The sequence below is a fragment of the Hippopotamus amphibius genome, chromosome 10, assembly GCF_030028045.1.
Source record: "Hippopotamus amphibius kiboko isolate mHipAmp2 chromosome 10, mHipAmp2.hap2, whole genome shotgun sequence".
In the NCBI taxonomy this organism is placed as follows: domain Eukaryota; kingdom Metazoa; phylum Chordata; class Mammalia; order Artiodactyla; family Hippopotamidae; genus Hippopotamus; species Hippopotamus amphibius.
Window position 1 is genome coordinate 99,247,731 of NC_080195.1, and position 21,112 is coordinate 99,268,842.

Below are 21,112 nucleotides of genomic sequence, written 5' to 3' on the forward strand. Positions count from 1 at the left end.
GGGTTATGGAGAGAAGGAATTTTGCCTATGATACTCAGTGACATTCAGAGAGAGCTTGCCATGATCGATCCACTCTTTATTTAAAATGTTGATATTTTTGTTCATTGTGGAGTTTGGGGCATTAATTTTGACTTTATAAATAGCGCCTTAAGAGAGTTCCCTGGTGTACTAGTGGTTAGGATCCTGGGCTTTCATTGCCATGGCCCGGGTTCAATCCCTGGGCAAAGAACTAGAGATCCCGCAAGCTGTGTGAAATGGTCAATGAAAAATAAATAAATAAATAAAATAAAGACAGAATGGTTATATATTTTTTTAAAGTGCATTAAAATATTATTTATCTTGCTTCCTGAGTGCCTCACCCTTATCCCAACCCTGAGGTCAATCAATTAAAAAATAAGGCACTGAGATCGAATAAAAACTGTGGCGCATCCAGACAATGGATTACCCAGCACTAAAAAGAAAGGTGCTATCAAGCCATGAAAAGACATGGAGGGCTCTTAGCTGCTTATTACTAAGTGAAAGAAGGCAGTGTGAAAATACATGTATGATTGCAACTACATGACATTCTGGAAAAGGCAAAACTATGGAGACGGTAAAAAAGACGAGTGGTTACGAGGGGTTGGAGGAAGGAGGGATGAACAGGAAGAGCACAGAGGATTCTGGGGGCGGTGAAATTATCCTATTTGATATTGGTGAATACTTGTCATTATACATTGGCCATAAAATGTACACACACCACCAAGAGTGGACCCTAAGGTAAACTATGGACTTTGGGTGAAAATGATGTGACAATGGAGGTTCATCAACTGAAATAAATGTACTCTTCTGCTGGGGGATGTTAAAAAGGGGAGAAGTTATGCACGTGTGGGGGTAGGAGGTACACAGGAAATCTCTGCATCTGCCTCTCCATTTTGCTACAAACTAAAAGTGCTCTAAAAAATAAAGCACTGATCAGTGTAGTGTGAGGTGAATTCAATGGGGGAGGTACATGCTGTAAAGACACACAAAAAAAAGGATATCTAAATCAGATCCAAAACACTCGCCAGTAGCTTAGCTCTAAATAGAAACAGCACCTTCCTTTTATTTTATTTTGTTCTTAAGTATCTTAACACTTCAATGCATGCATTTCAGTTGCAGATAATGCTCAACTTGAAAATGCCACTAAAATTTAATATCCGCATGGCCTTTTCCTATATAATGAAAGGTGAAGTGGCTTTTTGTGCAGGAATATAATTCTCCCAACCACCTCTCCTTGTTTATTATATCACAAAAGTACAGCACTCACGAGTCATAAACTCTGTGACACTAGAGTGCTCACCCTGAGGGACACGACGTTATGTGCCGTAAAGTGTGAGTTACCATATTTTTCTAAAGGGGTTCTAGCTGCCACTTCACAGAAATACTACCCTGCTGAGGATTTTCTCAGGAGCTTTCAGTTTTCTCTAAAGGAGGACTGTGCCTGTAGGAGGCACAGTCAAATCACATTTTCTTCTTTTTTAATTTGAAACCAAAAAATCTATCTGTAGGGTACAAATTGTAAGTTAAAAAAAAAAAAAAAAGGTCTCCTGTTCAAGTTGCGTTCCATCTTCAGTGTCCTAAGGTACTGCACCAATAATATCTGGTGCAACAGAGTAGTAACTTATTCAGTGGATAATTTTCTAGCAGATAGAGTTGCATACGGAGCAATTAAGATCAGTGAAGACAGGGCTTCTCCCCTGAAGGTCACCAGAGCTTCACAAAGTGATCAGCCAAACACAGAATTCCCTTCCAGTTCCCACCCTGAAATCTAGGGCGTATGTGTTATTTCCTGTGCTTCAATTTCTCTCTTCAGAACGTGGACAACGATGACTGTTAATAGGCAGTTGGAAGAGATTATAAAATCTAAACCACAGGAATCCCATGCGTAGTTTGCTTACTGTCTTAACAAAGAAAACGGAAGCAGCAACTTCCACCCATCCAGCCACTTTTATTCTGAGGCAAGGAGTTGTCCTTTGACTTTGCCAAAGAGAATAAAATTTTGCTGTTCTCAATTCAGAGGGTTTATCTTAAAAGGGGGTGGAACACCAAACATTAAAGTCACAAAATTTCTTCTGAAGCATATCTAGTCCCAGTTAGTCACAGTGATTACCACATGCACAAGTAACCTCCAAGTCAGAAAGCAAAAACCAAATACAAAAACACAATAAAGAACATATGAAGGTTTCTGACAAAAATTCCAAGTACTGTATCTTATTTTTTATTAAGCAGCTCCAGTATATGGCCAGAGAAAAATAAGCATTTTTATGCAATGAGACAAGTATCTTATGTTGAAAAAATAGCATAGTCTTAGGCAAGAATAAACATTAAAGTAGACATGCAAATGTGCTCCTGGCTAGTTAAGTCCCTGACTTTTTACCGTAATTAATTCATTACAAGCATTTAAAATTTTCTTTGTGGCATCTCACATCTTAACATAGAAAATAAAGATAGCTGAGATTCCCTAAGCTATCTAATTCATTTGTTTTCCAACACATGCACTGCATATATTACTAACACAACAAGCATTGCTGATAATTTGCTAAAACAGCAGGCATTAGCAAAACCCGACTTTTATACGGCCTCCTTCCTTTCCGAAAATGTGTCCGACATGAATCCCAATTATGGGTGACTATTTTTTATTATTAAAAACATTTAGATGCCAACAGCTGTATTAAGAAATACTTAAAGCAGAAACAAATCCAGGCTTGTGTCAGTTACTTGAAATGCAAACCATCCTCAGTTCCTACAAACCTTCCTGAATTACACAGGCAGCCGCTGAAGAAATACACACACTGTGCTCCAACACACTCTGCTTAAGACCCTTACACCACACTTCAGATGCCCTGGCCCGTTAGGGTCCTCCCACGTGGACAAACCTCCTCCACTCACAGTGTAATAGATGTTAATCCCTCTCTCCCACTTCAGGAATGCTTTATGGTATTTATTGCAGTGTGCCTCACATTTGGGTTAAGTATGTAAGTGCACCGCCTCCTCAGTGAAAACACACTTTCCAAGGGCAGGAAACACAATTTGACCCCCACCCACAGCTTCCCCGTGGTGCTCCACCTTCATTAACGCTGGTTTAAGGCGATCAGGAGGCTGCCAACGTGCCGCCCCTCTCTGCAGCACTCCAGCCCTCTGGAAGAGCACTCATTAGTGACCACATTTTAACTCTGCAGCTCCAGCCCATAGCTGGTTACAGCCCCAGGAAAGCACACTGTCAACTGTGTTCTCCTTCCGCAAGAGTTGTGAACTAACACATCCAGGCTCTAGTTAGAATGGGGGGAGAGGGGATACACGGCTAGCAGGCAGGGTAAGTTATAGCCAGAGATGGTGCCTGTCAAAACCCACGGGGCAACAGGAACTAGGCATCTGGAAGAAGCAGAAAAAGAAGATGTACAGAGAGAGATGCTAAGATGAGACAGCTGGGTACCCAAGACAGAGATAGACAGCGGATGAGACAGGGACCACCTGAGTACCTCCAACTCCAGTGAGGTGTGCTGCGTCGCCTTCAATAAGTCCCCTTTTAAACAAAAGCTGTTTCGGTAGCTTTACTTTCCTTCTGAATGAGCAACACCCAAGAAAAATGCCCAGCTCGAAAGCTGGTTTGCTAACATTCCCTACCCTGATCCCTTCAATTTCTGAATCCAAAGCATTTTATCCAACGGCTTGTACCTGATCACTGACCACTCTCTACCTCCTATTACACTGATGTACCTTCCTGCCCCACTGGAATATACACACCCTTCTTGAAGGCAGGGACTGACTACATGATTCATTTCTGTGTTCTCTCAATGGTGGTCAACGCTGTGATAGCACAGTAAGTGCCTGATAAATATGTAATGATTATTTCTGACTAACTTCAGAATCCATTAGACATTGGGACATTCAGTATATATTAAGCTCCCATTGGGTATTATCGATGTGTCTCTTAAATAAGATTATCCGAATAGTATAATATTATAGTTGGATTATAACCTTTCGAGAAATAAGCATCTCAGTGCCTTCTAATATTATTCTTCCAAGTATGATGTAGCAACTTATACCAGTAATAGCATCTTATATAAAAAACAATAATGAATGTTAATAAATGTTAATAAATATGCAGCTGAGGAAGACACTTAGGAAGAATTAAAAGCCAGGCTCTCACTTAGGCTAAGGGGGCCCAGCTGACTGGTCCAGGCATCTGTAACAAGCAGCAGCCTATTCTGGCCATACAAACATGTTTTCCCTTTGAAAGCAAATCTAGCCATACATATATTTAAAAAAAATTTTATAAGTGAAATTTGAAGAAATTTCAAATACTAACAACCAGGAGGGGTAGAGTAGAAACCATCTTAGATCCCTATTAGAAAGTTGTAGTTGGTAACTTAACTGGTTTTCTCTCACTACAGAAAAATACCCTAAAACTTGGTCACCATCAGAACATTCTCACTCTTAATTTTAAAAATCTAAAGTCTCCCTTTCTCTCGCTCTCTGTCTAACCAAATTGGAAATACATTAATCTCAGACAAGATAACTTTTAAGTTGTTAAATACACAAACCAAGAAAAGACATGGATGATATTTAAGAAAGCCAAGAACATATAGATATACATACAGAAATATAAAAATATTTAAGACATATTGTTAGAGTCCTACAAAAACTTGCCTTTGTTGCAATATTAAGGACAAACAGGGGAACCCTCAGAGTATCCTTTTGCAACAGGCCACCTGGGACAAGGGATTAATTCATGCCGAAAGTCATATTTACACACAACTAGATTCCAAATGACCAAGGATGTTTCAACAACACAAAATCAAATGTGGCCAATAAAAGGCTGAACACAGAGTTAATGGTCAGGGTCATGGGAATTGCTACTAATTCTGAAAATAACTTGCTTACTGTTCTTTCTGGCCTTTCAACATTTAAAATCAATTTTTAATCGAATTCTCCAGGATATTTCTTTTTGAAAAAATATGCCAGAAGTTATGTAGTGTTATTAAAATGGTGTTTTAAACATGTAAGTCAGAAGTCAATAATTAATGTGTGTTGCTTAAGTTTAACTTAATCAATTTACAGCTCTGCAAGAGAGATAAGCAACACATCTACCTGTACAAGGAGCTTGCCAAAAATAAGGAGGACTCTGAAGGAGGTAAGATAAAGAACTGGGGATTCCAGACTCTTCCAGAACAAGAGAGACTAGATTTTATAATCATTGGAGGGATAAGCACAGGGAGCATTCATTATACTATTCTTTCTACTTTTACATATGCTTGAAATTTTGAATTAAAAAGAACTAAAAGTTGGGGCTTCCCTGGTGGTGCAGTCGTTAAGAATCTGCCTGCCAGTGAAGGGAACATGGGTTTGATCCCTGGGCCGGGAAGATCCCATGTGTCAAGGAGCAACTAAGCCCATGAGCCACAGCTACTGAGCCCATGCACCGCAACTACTGAAGCCCACATCCTAGAGCCCATGCTCTGCAACAAGAGAAGCCACCGTAATGAGAAACCCACACACCACAATGAAGAGCAGGCCCTGCTAGTCACAACTAGAAAAAGCCCCTGTGCAGCAATGAAGACCCAACGCAGCCAGAAATAAAAAAAAACAAATATGTAAATAAATAAAATAAATAATTTTTTTAAAAGAACTAAAAGTTAAAAAACTAGTCCAGTGGAAACAATCAGATTTCTAAATTTACAAGTGAGGAAACAAATACATAAACAAATCAAGATCTTAACTGCAAATGCATGAGGGCACCTAGTTAGCATGTATGAACAAATACAAGAAACAGAAAATCAAACTCTATAGTAAAATGGTATAGAGGTAGCCTAATCATAGGATGTTTTCATCCTGGAAAGTTTTTACATATCAATTTCTTTTTTAAAGAACATCTCCAAGAGCAGGATATAAGAAAAATACATTATGAGGGTTTACTATGTGCCTGAATCATTGCAAATGTTTTATGTGTATCAGGTCATATAAACCTGTATCAGTCAGTAATGGCTCCATTTCATAGAAGATGAAATTGATGAAGCTACAACACAACAATGAAAGTACGTGACATCTCCATTACGGTTTACCACAGGAAATTAAATATATAGTTCCCCGTGCTATACGGTAGGACCTTGTTGCTTATCCAGTCTATATATAATAGTTTGGATCTGTTAATCCCCAAACTCCCTATCCTTCCCTCCCCCACCCCTCTTCCCCTTGGCAACCACAAGTCTGTTCTCTATGTCTGAGTCTGTTCCATACATCACTTTTCTGTACAGCAGAAATTACCACAACATTGTAAATCAACAGTACTTCAATAAAATAAATTTTAAAAAAGAAAATTTATCATAAACTTAAAAAAAAAGAAAGTAGGTGACATCTCTGAGATGTCAAAGAGTGTATTAATTCTGTTTCCACTTTAGCATCTAAACCAAAACAAAGCATGTCCTGGACAATATATTTCTGTTTCTGGATTAAAATAACATAGTCTCTCCTCTAAAATTTTCTGGAATACAAAGAAAAATCGTATTGTAAACTGTTTCTCAACATAAATTCTTGTAATAGTGAGAGATATTGGAGACGATATCTAATTTAATTGAGAAAGAGAACTGGAAACCAAAATTATTCTCTGATTACAATTTAATGAGGTGCTGGGAGGCAAGACAGCTGATGAAACACCACTGCAATAATGGGAAGTACGCGCAGCGCTGTGTTTTCATCTTGATGACCATATCTAACAGCAAGGGACAGAAAACGCTGCAGGGCACCAGCCTATTTCCCAATAATGTGGCGCAAGTTTGTTTCTGACGCTGTATATGTTGTCATATACATAAACTCATACTCAGAGTTGGAAGATATTGTGCAAGAACCTTGTTTGATGTATAAGCCACTCTTATACCAAAGTGCTGATGTAAAGACAAATGGGGGAGGGGGAAGACACCAAAATAAATAGGACAGGACATGAATGTGAAAACACAAACAGATGTGTCCATGCACAGCCAAGATCCTCATTCTCTTTCTGTCAATTTATGGCTAATTTTCTCATTTTTTAAATGTCCAATCTATTGTTAATTAAGTATACTCAAATATAAAATAAAAATTAAATGTGTGTGTGTGCACATATATATATATATATATATAAAACTTCGAAAAATGTCCAATATACAAGCTTACCTCAATAAAGATAAAAAGAAAAAAGAAAAATATATTACGGGAAAAACATTTTAAGTTAATAAATAAGACATCAAATATAAAAGCCCATAGTATTACTGCAAATATGTAATAACTGAGGATGCATGTAGGAAAGAGCTAGACAGTACCAAGAACAAATGTTAAACATTAACCTGATTAAATGATAACTGTGTGGGAAAAAATATCCAAACAGGTTCCACCTTTTACCTCTGAATCCTATGGTTTGTGTAAGGGATCTTTATAAGTATATTGACCAAAGATGCATAAAACATATCTGTACTCACATATCGGTAGCTGGTATCTCTACTCAAAAACTGTTTCACTTAATATGAATTTTTGCATCTTTCAAATATCAAACCCACAATGCATAGGTGCCTGTCATCTGTGGGTCAATTTTAAGCTCACAAAGGTGAACAGCATACAGAGCAAAATAATAGCCAAGAATGTACCACAGCTTCTACCATAGTGGTGTGTCTACGATATGCCCTCAAAGTTGGTTAGAATAAAAGGATTGCATGTGTTGTTGTTTGTTTGTTTTAATTTCTTTTAACTTCATATTACTATAGAATGAAAACATGAGGGTTGACAAACAAGCCTCGTCTGTTGGGAGCCCTGTTGTGTTATATATTTTAGAGCAGAGAGTTGGGCAAAGGAAATGGCTTTGTTCAACTCATCAGCTTTTGTTTGGTCCAGGAACTGGTGTGCTTTGTTTGGTGATCCTGTTAACTTACATACAAAACAACTGTTCATTTAGAGCAAGAAGGTTAAAGAAACAGAAAACACATACTGTTAATTGTGGGAAAGAAAACACTTAGGAAAAGAAAGTATACTCGTAATCTAATATAAGAGACTAGAAGCAAAGCCACATTCACCTAAGTTTCCCAGCTGGAAATCTCTGCCAGCGCTGGAGGCTTAACCAGTTCAAAGCTCCCTCCGGAGACCTACCCCCAGTGTAAGTTAGCAGAGCCATGAACACCTGCTCTAAGCCTCTGCCTCCCAGGAGGTGCTGTGCGTGTTACGGATACAGAGGGTTGAAGAGCCTGTTTTAAGTTCTCTCCTTCTAAGAGGAGGAAGAACAGTACTGGGACTTACACAATTTCTCACTGAACTGACAGTATTTAATTTTTGCAGCGCACACCTGTGTGCTCCTATCATAAAAAGAGGACATGGTCTAAGATTGGTTAAGCAGCTTTCCTGGACTGCTCAGGTATCAAAGAGCAAAGGCTGCATTTGAATGGAAGTCTGATAGGGAAGTCCATGCTTTGCTTTCACTGCACTTGACCCTAAAGGGCTCCCTTATAATAGCATCTTGGGGTATCTCATATGTGCTCATCTACATAACAAGGATGGGCAGGATGATCTTTCCCATCCCTTTCACACTAGCATCTTGAGATCCGATTTCTCTTTTCTTCCCAATCCAAATCACCCTTGAATACAGGCTAATCTTTCCAAAAGTGTCTTCATCAAAAACACTCCTGCTAAAAACAGTCCCATAGCCCTTATCCCAAATCCCCAGATTTACAATCAAGATCCTCTACTTTACAGCCTCATTCCACACTTTCAATTTCCTAAATTCTTTTCTCAATTTATCTAATTGTATATTTAGAGGCTCCTATGAGCCACGAATGGTGTCTGGCCACTCAACAACACCTGACACAAAATCCTATCTTGAGTCAGTAAGTATGTGCTCAATTTGCCTGAATTAAATTTGAGATGAAATGATTCTTCAGATGAAGAACTTAAGTATACTTCCAGTTTTTTCTTCTCTCAACCTAAAGCCTTTGGTTTAAATAAAACAATGATTTTTTTTTCTTTTTAAATCTCATTTCATTCAAAAGAAAGAGGACAACAAAATCTAAAAATTCTATTTTTCCTTTGTAGGCTTTATAACGTATGTTTCAAGGGGAATATTATCCTAGTTTTGATCTACTTATAAGACTCCTAGGTTCCTTAGGCCAATGTCTGGGTAATTTAACAGTTCATTAAGGCAAGTAGCCACTGTTAAATGATGAATAATTTATACAGTTATTTTCAAATCGTTTCTGTGATGGCAGCACTTTCTGCATCTAGTATAGGATGAAGGAAAGGAACTTTTTTCTACCAAAGGACCACAGAGGAAAAGAATCAAGGGAGCAGTCTGTTGTGGTCGTCTATTATTGCACACAAACTATCCCAAAACTGAGTAGCTTCAAACAGGAAGCAGTTCTTATCTCATACAGTTTCTGTGGGTCAGGAATCTGGAAGAGGCTGAGCGGAGTGATTCCGACCCTCACAAGGGTGCGGTCAACACGTCAGCTGGGGCCGTGGTCAAATGAAGGCTTGACTCGGCTACATGATCCTCTTCCGGGTGGTCCATTCGCTGCCTGACAAGCGAGCGCTGGCTGATGGCAGGAGCACGCGGGTCCTCCGCACACGCACATCCCCACGGCGCTGCCTGATGTCCTCACAACATGGAGGCTGGCTTCCACCAGAGCAAAAGTACACAAGGTTGAAGCCACGTGCCTGCTGTGATCTAACCTCAGACGTCACGCACGTCATTTCTGTAATATCCTCCTGTGGGAGGAGACTACACTTGGATGTGAATAGGAGGAAGCAGGAAAGCACTGCTGGGAGCCATGCTGGAGGCTAGCCACCACATGATAATTCAGAAGTCCTCACAATTCTGTGCGTTGACTGAGTGATTCTTCACATGGTGTTGTCAGCTAGGGTACTGCAAGGAAGGCTGTAAAGTCCAACCTGGCCTTGCATATGGGAGTGGTGCTAGCAGCTGCCTGGGAGCTCAGGTGGGGCTAGTGAACGAGAGCCTCCACTCTCCTCCACTTGGGTTTCTCCCCATGACGGCCTTCCTATATCGCACAAGGAGAAACTTCCAGGTCTTCTTAAGGCTTAGACCCAGAACTAAACCAGTGTCACTCCCACTCCATTCTCCTGGTTAAAGCAAGTCTCATGTCCAACCAAGATTAAAGGGGGGGATGCACCTGCTAGAAAACATAATTCATCAACAATCAATGGTAGAACATGTTACCACAGGGTCACATAAAGAAAAATCTAGGGTTTCCTAGGTGGCACAGTGGTTAAGAATCCACCTGCCAATGCAGGAGACACGGGTTCAATCCCTGCTCCAGGAAGATCCCATATGCCATGGAGCAACTACGCTGATGCACCACAACTATTGAGCTTGAGCTTTAGAGCCCGTGAGCCACAACTATTGAGCCCATATGCTGCACCTACTGAAGCCCATGCGCCTAGAGCCTGTGCTCTGCAACAAGAGAAGCCACGGCAATGAGGAGCCCGCACACCACAATGAAGAGCAGCCTCCACTCACCACAACCAGAAGAAAGTCTGTGCACAGCAAAAAAGACCCAACACAGCCAATAAAAGAAAGAAAGAAAAGAAAAAAGAAAAGAAAAGAAAAGAAAAGAAAAGAAAAGAAAAGAAAAAAGAAAAGAAAAGAAAAGAAAAAGAAAAATCTAGGGTTGCTTCCGGTTTTCAGGAAGTGAACTTAGTGATCATTTAGTACATTTAACTGAATAGTTCAGGCCATGTGATATGTTTGTCACTCTACTATTGAGCTTTATCACAGCACCTACATCTCAACTGGGTAAAAATAAACAGGACAAATCTGGACGACGGGCCAACAACCCCCAACTCTTGCTTAAAAATTTCTTTAGAATTCTATCAATGGAAAGAAATAGTCTCTGCAGGAAGAACCACAAGACCATTTCAGGGGAGGCTCTTTCAGTGCAGAGAGCGGGGCAGAGCACCTGCCCTATTCAGTTCCAATCTCTGTGCCAATAAGCCGTCCATAAGCAGTTACTAAATGACAACCCACATGCTCTGAGTCAGAGCCAAGTGTTGGATAAAATGCTTTGTAAAGCATGATTTCTAGAAATGGAAATTCTCAGTGACACTTTGGGTCTATAATCCTTTTGCCCAAAGAGCCAAAGTAAGTCCCAGTCTTAGCTCAGTCTGCCATAACAAATTACCATAGACCAGGTGGCTTAAATAACAGGAATTTATTTCCTTACAGTTCTGGAGGCTGGAAGTCTGAGATGAGGGTGCCAGCATGCTCGGGTTCTGGTGAAGGTTCTCTTCCTGGCTTGCAGACTGTCACCTTCTCTCTGAGTCCTCACATTACCTCTGTGTGAGCAGCAGAGAAAGCAAACTCTCTGCAAGCTCTCTGGTGTCTTTTCTTATAAGGGCACTAATCCCACCATGAAGGCCCACCATCAAGACCTCATCTAACCTTGACTACCTACTAAAGGCTCCACCTCCAAATACCATCTCAATGGACCTTAAGACTTCACCATATGAATTTTGGGAAAGACACAAAGATTCAGTCTATAGCAGTCCTCAACACAAATCTGATGGAAAAAAACTGAAAGAATAGTGCTGACTGTGCTAATAAAAAAATGTAAAGAAAATCTGTATATTTCAAATATGCAAGTATTTGAATGATGACTGAGCAGAAGGGAATTTATGGGTACCAAGAATGTGGATGCTATGAGATAAAATGCTGATTACACAAACCTAAGTTTCAAACTATCTTTCCAATCAAACTTTATAAAGGCTTTCAACCAGGAGCCAAGGTAAAAGACTCAGTTTTTACTTGTTTCTTCCTGATCTTGCCCTTGACCAATGACAGGACCAAAGAAATCAGGATGCAAAAATGCCAATATTAATAACAATAACCAAACAACCAATAGCAGGGAATACAAACTGAGAGGAGCATGAAACTAGGAAGGGCATGGACTAGATAATTCACCATCAAAAAAATAATATTTGACACATCATATTAAGCTCAGCACCAACAGATACAATGTACAGCTATACAGGCAATCCTTTGGAAAAACAAATTTAACAAGTGAGTTAAATTGGTTGGCAAAAAGTCAAAATGAGGCCATGGTCATGCATTCAGTTGGTTTCATTGTGTCCTAGGACCACAGTCTGCTCACAGCTGCCTCTCTGACTCAGCCAGCTGTCTCTAAAACATCTGTGTTTTTGGCCATAAGAGGAACTGAGAACATAAAGAAAAAAATGATTCATCACTATTGAGAGAAAATAATCAGTAAATGAATAGCACTGTTAATGGTGGCAGTAATCGTTTTTGTATATTTTTTAAAAAAGGGAATTTGCACAAAGATAGATGCCAGGATATAGAAGATAAGTATCTTCGTGATGCTGAACGAAAGTACTTGTCAACCTGGAATTCTATACATAACTAAGCTAATTGTTCAAAAAGAACAACTTCTGGAAATAACTAAGATGACAGGCATCCAAAAAAAAAAAAGGAATCATAATAAATAATATAGAAATAGAGATGCTTTGGTGAAAGGATTGCCTGTAAACACTGAATCCAGTTAAAGACAGGACCTACAACTGTGAGTTGCGACAATAGAACAGACCGTAATATTAAATTTATAGAAGATAAAAATAATACAGTTTACAAAATGTGTGAGTAGGGGAGTTGGAAAAATTATGAACATATTTTCTTTGGCTTTTTGAGCAGGGAATCAATCATCTAAAATAAAAATATGGAGCTTAAAAAAGAATACAGGAAAATAAACATTTTCCAACAACACACAAAAAACTTTAATCCTACAAATGAAAACTATTCACCATTTCTACTTAGAAAAATTTCAGACTACCTGCAAAGTGGAAAGTGGCAGGAAGATCCTAAAATATCAGTAAGACATGTTCTACTGATGCACCATTCGACAGAAAAAGTTGAACACTGTTTAAAGGTTCTGAGTGAACACTTCTAAAACACCCACCCTCAATACCGTCCCAAAAGCTTGTTAAAGTCATGATGCACTATGAATTCCCTCAGCTACCCATTCTCCAACCTATAAAACTTTTAAAACTTTTAAAAGGCACTGTGCATTTCTAAGCCCATTGTGTTGGGCTGTGGTCATTGCTGTATTTCGCCCCCATGCTACTGTTCACCCTTTTTTTTTTGGCAAGAGCTCCTCTCCCCACACCAGGTGGCTCTGGTTGGGCTGCCAAACAAGCCACACACCCTCATGACCAAAGTGGGCCAGTCCTAGTACATACTGAGTTCTTGTGGATGTGGTGACTGGTCCAAAGGTAGATGGGTGACCGAAAGCAGGACCAACAAGAACTCTATCTGGGAATTCGACTGCACACTAGCAGAATGGGGTTGGGATTCCAAGCTGGGACAACACACTCCCAGCACTACTGGCTGCCATCTTCCCTGGCCTCCTAGAGGAGCCCCATCTTTGCAAGAGAAAATGAGGTGAACATAAAGGAGAAAGGATAAGCAGAAGACAAAAGACCCCAATAGAGAAATTTGAGGCAGCAGTGAGTCTCAGTTTCAATATCGGAGGACCCAGTTTCTGGATGCCTTTTTAAAAACTCTGTAAGTTATCCCTACCCCGAGAACCTCTCCATCAATGGGAGAAGATATTCTCCATGTATGAGTAGATTTCAGTCACCTGACAATATAAACTGCCTAATTAACCCCACCTATTTCCCCACCTTTTATTCTCTTTCCTACAACTCAGCCAGTCACTAGTTTTCTTATGATGGATCTATCCTTCCTATAGTTTAGTTTAAGCTTCCCTCAGCTGAAGTTCCTTCCCTTTACAAAGCCCTTCTCTTTACAAAGCCTTTTGCTTTTCCGTGAATTGCCCACAAGCTCTTTGCCTCTTGGTCTTTCCTCAGAGACCACAGATGGTTTCACCACGTATACATGTTATTCTTTCTATAACCTACTGCAGTCTGACTTTCTTCCCATGCTATTCCCTTGAAATTGCTATCCTAAAGATCAATAATGAACTTTTATTTGCCAAATTAGGAGACTATTTTATTATTTAAAAAAACGTCCATTATTCAGAAATGGGCAAAAGAGATTATGTACTGAGTGTCCCAGCAGTGAAATGCAGGTATTGTCTTCCAGAGCCTGGGAGTGGTAGAGGAAAAGATGATCTGATTCAACAGCGTATGTTCTTCTGATTGACTCGCTATAGGCTACTTTACAACTCTGTAGGAGTAGATACTGTAGAAATCTGATAGCAATGCAAATGTTTCCTGTCTCATGCAACGCAGATCAGATGATTCCTGTTCACAGCCAATGTGAATGAAATTTGTTGAAAAAGAATTTACTTCTCTTCAAATCCAACTGGTTAACATCTTACAGGTTACCTCATTAATTAATGAATTGAGTAAAATCTTTGCTACTTGTTCATTTTGCCAGACAGTCATAATTTGCCTTGTCAAAAAATTATACTTCAGCCACTTCTGGTCTGGGTCACACTTGCACTCTCATCATTTCCCTCATGTAGATATTAACCTAGCTTGACTTCTAGCACATAATGCTGCCTAGTTCTGACCCTGGGTTTCTGGCCACTGCTCCTCCTCCACTGAATCTTTCACTTTGTTCCCCTTAAACGCTGCAGTTCACCAAGGTTCTTTCCCAGGATTCTTTCCCAGAGGCATCGTGAGGGTAAAATGAGGGCAAATACTTGACAAGGCAGCTTAGTACCTTATTAATGCTCAATAAAAGTTAGTTGGTACTGGCATGGTCTACATCATCGCCATGTGCCAACATCATCATCATCATCAGTTTTTATGTTGCTAAAATTATTTTATAAGCCTTTCTCGCCCCTGAGATCCCCCTTTAAGAACAGGTTCTGTATCCTACTCATCATTGAATTCTTAGCACCAGAAATATATGTCTGAAGGAGGAAGAAAGAACCACTGGACCCTAGAAAAGTATTCATATAATCATTTTGCACTTATATATATATATATAAATAAAAGATATATTTAAAAGGCCCCAAGTAAGTCTGTCTTAACTCCCAAGCACCAGTAAAATTCTGGGGCAAGGTCTGGAGGGACTCCTCACTTCTGCTTCCCTCTCCCACTTGCTAGATCATGGGCTCTAAGACCCATACAGTCCAGAGGTACTGATAGAATGGGGCGGGGTAGGAGAGCAACACTGTTCAATGGAAATATAATATAATGGAAACATAATGCCTATGTAATGTTAAATTCCATGGTAGCTATGTTAAAAGGTAAAAAGAAACAGTTGAAATTCATTTTAATCACATACATATTCACAGTTTAGTAACATGTACATAATATTTGAAACAGTATATACAAAATATTATCATTTCAATATGCAATCAATATAAAATTATTAATGTGATTACTTTGCACTCTTTTTTTCCACGTAAATCTTTGAAATATGGTATTTATCTTATACTTACAGCACACATTATAGCCACACTGCAAGTGCTCAACAGCCATGTGTGGCTAGTGGCTACTGCCCTGTATATTTCGGGAGCAGAGGCTCCAGCTGGGCCCCAGGGAACTGAGAACTGAGATATGAGGTCAGAGTGACAAAGCAAGAGGGTGACTTTTGTTTTTGTTTATTTTTTTCAGGGTCAGTGTGCTCGTATTGACCAGTCTTCGGACTGAGCCCTTTACGATGATTCACAATAAAGTGGTGATTGATCAGTTTATTTTTTTTAATTAATTTTTATTGGAGTATAGTTGATTCACAATGTTGTGTTAGTTTCTGCTGTATAGCACAGTGAATCAGTTACACATATACATACATCTACTCTTTTTTATTTTCTTTTCTTTCTTTTAAAGAGTTTCGTTGAGATATAATTGACATACAATAAACTGCATATATTTAAAATGTACAATTTGATATTTTTTCTTATTATACATATTACTGTATGTATGGCAATCCCAATCTCCCAATTCATCCCACCCCATCTATTCTTTTTTACATTCTGTTCCCATACAGGTCAGTACTGAGAAGAGTTTCCTGAGCTATACAGTAGATTCTTATTAGAGGGTGACTTTTGGAAATGCTAATGCACAGTCATTCTCCGTCTTTTAAAAAAAATAAACACCTTCCATGACACTTCCTGTTGTTACAGAATAGAGCCCAAATTCATTAAAAGGGCCTGCAAGGCTTGATGGTCTGACCCTTTTTTCTCTAGCCTAATGTTCATCTAATCCATCTTAAGACTCTGGCCTGTGTGCATCATTGTACAAGACCTCTGTGGGTGGTAAGCTGAGACAGGCAGGTATAACCAAAATTTCAAGACAAAGGAGAAACAACCAAAGGGCTCACTCTCCTCCCCCAACATCCCATGGCCACCAAGAATCTGGCAAAGTCTGGGACTGGGAAGAACTACTCTGTGGCTTAGCCCGAGGACAAACAACAGACTAAAACAGGAAATGAGGCTACCCAGACATTAGTGGGATTTCTAAGTGGAGTGGGAATAAGAGTTGTTCTCAGGATCATGAAGAGTAATTTTTATAGAGTCATCATACAAATGTAAGAACATCTAATTATTCATAACTGACACTGAGGAAAAACTTAGATGCCAACTATAATAAATGTATCAAAACAGCCATTCAACAGAAAATGATGACAATGTCATTAAATAAATTTGAGTTGTAGCCTTTTAAAAAAGTTTATTTAACATTCAGAATGCATAATCTGCATGTGTATCCAGAAAAGTAAAATGGTATCAAAAACCTAAAAGCATGCCTGCAGAGTTCCAATTTACCGAACTCGTAACTTATCTACAAAACTATACTAGATGAACTCTTCAACAGAATGTGAACACTATTTTTTTTTCAAAGATTTTTTTGACGTGGACCATTTTTCTAAGTCTTTATTAAATTTGCTGCAACACTTTCTGTTTTATGTCCTGTTTTGTTTTGTTTTGTTTTTTTCTTTTTGGCTGCAAGGCATGTGGCATCCTCTCCCCAGCCAGGTATCAAACCCACACCCCCTGCATTGGAAGGTGAGGTCTCAACCACCAGACTGTCAGGGAAGTCCCTAGACTGTGAATATTATTTCCAAAAATGCATATTTCAGAACTGTCATATCTGGGAAAAAGTGGATTTATTATCAGTCCCTATATAATAAAATGTGGGGTTTTTTTAAATATAAAGAATGCAAATATGAGGGTGAGTCAAAAATTATCCACACTCTGGCTATAGAACTTACAGAAGTTTTAATATAATGGGAGTGCAGATAATTTTTGACTCACCGTTGTATTAATGATTTCTACTTAAATATGAAAAAAGTATTTTTTCACATCATGGTTCATACTCCTTCAAGACAAAAATTACTTGATATGCAATATACTGTGATAATGCAGATACTGTTTTGTTTCTCAAAACACAGGAGTTAGAATTTAGAGACTGTCCTTTCTTATAGTGCTACCAATAAAAAAAAAGACATGGGCATATGTGTTAAAAATATATATATACACATACATACCTACATATACATGTATATATATATTTCATTAAACACTCATTTTGGACCCCAAAATTTTCTTGTATATAAAAGATTACAATAAAGAAAATGCTGCCAGGTAATCTGTTGTTTATGGAAGGTAAAAAATTTTGCTTTGTCAAGAGGCATAAGACTAATTCCTTTAAATGTTCTTAAAACACAAAAAGCCACATATTGTAGGAATATATAACTGTCTAGAATTGTAGGACAAAAGTGCCTTGGACTCCAGGTATTTTAAACTGAATTAATTTAAAAAATACCCCATACAATAATAGCAAGAAAACTTGGAAAAATTACACAAAGTCTGAAGATCTCTACAAATGGCAAGAGGGTTTTTTCCAGGACATAAAAATTATGTTAAAAAAGTGAAGTACAGAACAGTACTCGTAAGCTACCTTTTGTATAAGAAAAAAGAAGGAAAAATATAAATTTTCTTTTTTGCAAGAAGGATAAATCAAGAACGATGAAAATATTTATTAACAGGATGGGTGGCAAGTGAGATTTCAGAGTGCACTTCTTATTTTAATGTTTTTAACAATGTAAATGTTTTACATTTTCAAATAGTGAACATAAGGAGAGAAAAACTAAAATTAAATATAAACGATCTAAAATATATCAAATTGCTAACATAAATAGAGAAAATTAATTCTAGTCACTTTTATTTAAAAAAATTTTATTGGAATATAGTTGATTTACAATGTTGTGTTACTTTCCACTGTACAGCAAAGTGAATCAGTTATACATATAAACACTTTTTCTTAGATTCTTTTCCCACATAGCCCATTACATAGTATTGAGTAGAGTTCACTGTGCTATACGGTAGGTTCTTATTAGTTACCTATTTTACATACAGTAGCATATATGTCAATCCCAATCTTCCAATTTCTAGTCACTTTTAAACAGAATACTTTGTGTTTAAACACAAGTATACTTTGGATATAGTCTAAAGATAAAAGGAAGAGCCAACATATCTTAAAATTGACTCAGTTGGGTTTTGTCCTCTTTTTTTTTTAATTGAAGTATATCTGACATACAAGAATATATTTCAATTGGTTTACTGATGGTTAGTTATTATTTGAAATAATTTTTAAAATATTTATGCGTACTGTAGGGTAAAGCAAATAAATATATTAACGGTATGGTGAATCATTAGAAACCGAGATGTTCACTGCAAGAAATAAAATACAAACATAAAAGAAGTTAAATGTTTTAAAAGAACGTGCATGTGATCCAACATGAACCGCTGGCCACCAGCGGAGACTTACTTCTTGGCAGTACTGCAGGATGCCCTCCTTGGTGCCAATACAGGTTTTGGTCCCGGATGGATCCGACTCCCACTTCCCATTCTGCACGTTCATGTGCATGTTCAGTTTGCCACAGAACATGGCGACCTGGGGTTCTGCAAGCAGGCCGGCATTGCCATCAGTGGGCACCTGGAAAAATAAGTTCTGGTCAGTTACAAAAATCCACAGCTTTGGGGTGCAGGTTGGAGGAAGGGTTGTAAAGAGGAATATGGCACGGAGCAACGCCCACATTGGTTCTGTTCCTCCTAATTCTCAATTATGAATCCCTTTGGCTGACGCATTACATATGCTACATACATCTCCAACCACGTATAATACAGTGTAGGTTTTTTCACACTGAAATGAAGAAACTGCAGTATTGAGAAGAATTAATTCACTGAAAAGCTTATACATTTTGCCCACGGCAGATTTCATTGAAACGTTTATCCATTTTGCTTAATGCAAGGTCCTGACAATAAAATCAGATGTTTTTCTGAAACAAACAGAATCACTCTGGAGGAAACCATATTCTCAGAATAACCTCCAGGTAACTCACACAAAGAACAACACCGAGTGCCTGCGTGGTGACAGGTCTGGGAGTGAGGCTGTGTGTCGCCTCCCAGAGGTGTTAGTGCACATTACTAGTTAGCAAGAGACAACGTTATAACTTTTTGAACCGAAAAATTACTGCAGAATTTACCAAGCACAAATGTGAATGAATATGCGGGCTATTCCACCAGTTTTCTCCAGAACATTCTCTGGTTCGCACTCTGTCAGCTCTGAAGAGTACAGTAAGGGTGCTGGTGTCTCATCTCCCCAACTACACTGCAAAGAGGTGACAAGTCTCACCCAGGGCCCAGCACCTGCTGTGTAGCAAGCTCTCAACAGGTCTTAGCTATGACCACTGCAGACAACACACCATTTCACCAAAATAACTTTGAAACGGGTGCCCTTCTGTATTTCCAAACTCTTCTGCCCACAGATATTACATTCATATAATTTTTTTTTTTTGGCTGTACTGCACGGCTTGTGGGATCTTAGTTCCCTGACCAGGGATTGAACCTGGGCCATGGCAGTGAAAGCACTGAGTCCTAACCACTGGACCTCCAGGGAGTTCCCCATAGAAATATTTTTAAAAGGCAAAATGGAAGTTCTGAAATATCTGTACTATCTCACTTAATAGGTTCTGATAGCTCAAAAAGCAAAAAAAAAAAAATCAAGAGATGAGAAACAAATCCACAGGAGTGAAAGTGTTATTCGAAACCAAGGAATCAAAAGACACGGGTGGCAAAGTAACTGTTAAATCCAGTTGCAGAGGAGATGGGTGAGATCCACTGCAAGAAGAGCTAACTTCCAACAGAAGCCATTCATGCAGCTGAGAACTGGGTGATTCTATATAATAACATTATATAGAATAATATCATTTCTAAAAATTGTTCACAGGAGGGAGAAAAACAACACCACTAAAATTATACCAAGAGATTTCAGTTAAAGAAATAGCTTCCTGACACTTCTTCCCACAGAAACGTAAAAACAGATCAAACATCTGTTCATTCTAGTCATCCTCATATATATTTTGTCCATAAATCCATAAGAGGATGTTTGTCCTTTTAACAAAAAAAACTCTTGCACTGAACCCAGCTGAGACCTATCACAGACCTGAGTGCAAAAGCTCCTGGCACAGTCAAAAACCATGTTTCAGGTAACACTGTCTACATTTCTAGTTTGACTTTATAAGGTATATTTAGTAAAATTCTGCCCCTATGCTGCCAGATGTAACAAACAGCAGCTGAGGCCACCGTATCGGGTCGTCAGCAGAACAGCTGGGACCTCTCGACTCCCCAGTTTGGGGCCTTGCCTGCCACCTACAATTTCCAAGCCAGAAATGGAGGGGCTCATTCTCCAACAGAGGCAAAGAAGCAGCCTAAGCAGAATGCTCCATAAACGTAAGTTTCACAGCTTTCCTGAGAAGTAAGAGGAAATTCAATGCTTTGATCCTGAAATTCAGCATATAAATTTTGTCCATTTTATTTCGTTTTATTTTATTTTTTTATTTTTTTTAATTTATTATTTTTTGGGGGGTACACCAAGTTCAATCATGTTTTTATACACATATTCTCGAAGTAAGTAGTAAGATAATAACATTGCAAGAAAGTCAAATAATAATCAGTTACCTACAGAAACCCTATATTAGATGCAGTGAAGGCCATAACATATATTTATAACATAGATAAATACATAAAATTTATTTATGAGAGTGAGTCAAAAATTACCCACACTCAGGTTATATCAAAACTTCTATAAATTCTATAGCCAGAGTACCGATAATTTTTGATTCACCCATGTATGA

The 21,112-nt window shown here is 38.6% G+C and overlaps 1 protein-coding gene across 6 annotated transcripts in view; it reads right to left on the reverse strand.

Annotated features, from left to right (window-relative positions):
• APP (amyloid beta precursor protein) overlaps positions 1-21,112 on the reverse strand; it is a 272,596-nt gene that overhangs the window by 200,754 nt on the left and 50,730 nt on the right. For all 6 annotated transcript variants that reach the window (XM_057696995.1, XM_057696997.1, XM_057696998.1 and 3 more), the window contains exon 2: positions 18,745-18,912. In XM_057696995.1, coding sequence (XP_057552978.1) covers positions 18,745-18,912 — 168 coding nt within the window. The remainder of the gene's footprint in view (positions 1-18,744; positions 18,913-21,112) is intronic.